This window comes from Mandrillus leucophaeus, unplaced genomic scaffold, assembly GCF_000951045.1.
Source record: "Mandrillus leucophaeus isolate KB7577 unplaced genomic scaffold, Mleu.le_1.0 Scaffold564, whole genome shotgun sequence".
In the NCBI taxonomy this organism is placed as follows: domain Eukaryota; kingdom Metazoa; phylum Chordata; class Mammalia; order Primates; family Cercopithecidae; genus Mandrillus; species Mandrillus leucophaeus.
The window spans coordinates 30387-33447 of NW_012106075.1; the positions used below are offsets into that span (position 1 = coordinate 30387).

At 50.8% G+C, this 3061-nt stretch overlaps 1 protein-coding gene across 1 annotated transcript in view; it reads left to right on the forward strand.

Annotated features, from left to right (window-relative positions):
* The window catches only part of LOC105552546 (uncharacterized protein ENSP00000382033), a 3299-nt gene extending 2058 nt beyond the window's left edge, over window positions 1-1241 (forward strand). The window contains 1 exon segment of the mRNA XM_011998240.1: window positions 1126-1241. Within this exon segment, the coding sequence (XP_011853630.1) occupies window positions 1126-1241 (116 nt within the window).
* Window positions 1242-3061: the final 1820 nt, after the last annotated feature.

Below are 3061 nucleotides of genomic sequence, written 5' to 3' on the forward strand. Positions count from 1 at the left end.
CGGGCGAGGTGGCGGGCGCCTGTAGTCCCAGCTACTCGGGAGGCTGGGGCAGGAGAATGGCGTGAACCCGGGAGGCGGAGCTTGCAGTGAGCCAGGATCGCGCCACTGCACTCTAGCTTGGGCGACAGAGCAAGACTCCGTCTCAAAAAAAAGAACAATTTTTTTCTTTTTTTGTAGAGATGGGATCTCATTGGGTTGCCCAGGCTGGTCTGAAACTCCTGCCCTCAAGTGATCCCCCCATCTCAGACTCCCCAAGTGCTAAGATTGACCCACTACTCCCATCTGGGATGCCTTATCTTTTATCCCTTTACTCTACAAATATGTGCACAGGCTTTGCTGTCTGTGGCCAGAACCTTGCAGGGGCGAGAGACACAGGGAAATGAGAGCTGGTCCCAGCCCTCCCTTAGAAAGCTGCTGGACCACAGGGTGGCAAAACAAGTTGTCTGTCACATCCGGGAGCAGATGCTATGAGGATAAGCAGCCAGAGAAGACCCCTAACTTGATCTGTGGCCATCAGAGAAGGCCCTCAAGGCAGGATGCCTCCCTGAATCCTAAAGCCAATTAGCAGTCAGCCAGGAGAGCTGCTAGAGGGTGTCTATGGGGGAGTGGAGAGGATGTTCCAGGCAGAGGGAACAGCAGACTGGAAGGCTCAGAGGTGAGTGTGAGCAGGCAGTCTCAGGGACCCCAGGCAGTTGGTGAGGATGCAGTGCTCAGGGGAGGTGTGCCGACAGGTGAGCTGTCAGGGCCAGGTCCCTGGGGGCTGGCTTGTCCTTTCTGCCATTGTCTGAGTGAGTGGGTGACTGGTACCTAGTGGTCCAGATGAAGATAATGGAGATACAATTGTGTTCGTCTTTCCGCTCAGTGCCTCTCAGTTAAGCACATTTGCAAAAATTAATAACAGCATATGCTTTTACATCCTCCACTTAAATTTCCTTTGGAGTAAAGAAAGTAATGGAGGGAAAGGAAGAACAGCAGGAAGGAGTGAGAGAGGGAGAGAGGGAGGGGAGAAAGAAACAAAAGAAGGAAAATAATTCAGGGGAAAAAATTGTCCTTTTCTGGGCTAAGATAGCCCCAGTCTTTGCATTTTCTCACCCACTGAGTCACCAGCCTCCTGTCCTCTTTCAGGACTGTACATCTTGGCCTCTTACCTACTGTGTCTGCGTCAACCTCCCTCACAGCCTGATGGCCCCTGCGGCAGCCCCACCCCAGTTGTAGGGGCTAAGGAAACTACGGTTGCATGAAAGAGCAGAAGTGAGTGGGAGGCAGAAGTGGCGGGGAGAACCTGTCTGGAGAGGTGTTCCGAGATCTCTAGACCAACCAGTGGATCCTGATGCCTCACATGGTCAGCCTTGTCTAGAGCCCCTTCCAGCATAGAGGCCAGCCCTCCTGGCATTCTTCTCATGATACTGAGCTATGAGTTATGTGTGCCAAGTCTGTGCTGGGTTTTGTACCAAGTGCTTTCCATTCATCAGTTCAGGGTAGTGAAGCAGGTAGCTCCAGGCTCAGAGAGGAACAGGGACTTGTCCCAGGTCACACAGCTGGAAACGGGCTGAGTCCGGATTCAAACCCAGACTTCCTTGTCTCTAGGACCTGTATTTTCAACCACTGCCTATGCCTCTATAAGGAGCCAGCTTATGGCTACGTTCACACAAAGAGAAAAACATCCAAATGGGAAGGCTGGAGAATTCAAACAATCTTCCCACACGTCAGGCAGTCCTGTTTCCCTCTCCCTTCATAGAAAGTCCTGGATTATATTGAAACAGGGTCTTTCTCTGTTACTCAGGCTGGAGTGCAGTGGTGTGATCACAGCTTACTGCAGCCTTGATGTCCCTGTCTCCCTGATCTCAGGCGATCCTCCCACCTCAGCCTCCTGAGTAACTGTGACTATCCCTAGTAGCTGAGACTACAGGTGTGCACCATGCCATCACCCCTCACTAATTATTTTATTTTTTGTAAAGACAGGTTTTTTTCGCTGTGTTACTCTGGCTGGTCTTGAACTCCCAGGCTTGAGTGATCCACCGACTCCCGAAGTGTTGGGATTACAGGCATGAGCCACTGCACCTGGCCTGACATCTCAGTCTTGATTTGTAGTTTTTGCCCAAAATGATCGAGTGTAATGCAGGCCAGAAGTGGTCAGGGGGCAGGGACAGTCCCCAGCATGGTGGCAAGTCTTCTTTCTGCAACATTTTTGGAATACAAGCATGCTATTCCACACAAAACATGATTGGGAGGGCACTGGATGAATACAACTAAGATTTAAGCATTATTTCAACAAATATATACACAGAGCTAAATCAGTATCAGGAAGTAGTGGAGAAGCACTCAGAATAGGTACAGATCTCCACAGCTGTAAGAGTCTTGTTACTTTTTTTTTTTTTTTTGAGACGGATTCTTGCCCTGTTGCCTAGGCTGGAGCGCAGTGGTGCGATCTTGGCTCGCTGTAACCTCCGCCTCCTGGGTTCAAGTGGTTCTTCTGCCTCAGCCCCCCAAGTAGCTTGCATTAAGGAGCATGTACACAAAGCAAGGGAAGGGTCCCTGAAGAGATCCCGGCCCATAGGGTCAGTGCCTCATTCCCACATAATATAAAAAGCAGCCTGGGACAGGTGCCCACCACCACATCTGGCTAATTTTTGTATTTTTTAGTAGAGATGGGGTTTCACCAAATTGGCCAGGCTGGTCTCAAACTCCTGACCTGGTGATCCACCCGCCTCGGCCTCTCAAAGTGCTGGGATTACAGGTGTGAGCCACCGCACCCGGCCACATTCTTTTTTTTTTGTTTTTTTTTTTGAGACGGAGTCTCGTTCTGTTGCCCAGGCTGGAGTGCAGTGGCACGATCTCATCTCACTGCAATCTCGGGCTCCCGGGTACAAGCAATTCTCCTGCCTCAGCCTCCCGAGTAGCTGGATTACAGGCGCCTACCACCATGCCCAGCTAATTTTTGTATTTTTTTTTGGTAGAGATGGGGTTTCACCATGTTGGTCAGGCTGGACTCAAACTCCTGACTTCATGATCCGCCCACCTTGGCCTCCCAAAATGCTGGGATTACAGGCATGAGCCACTG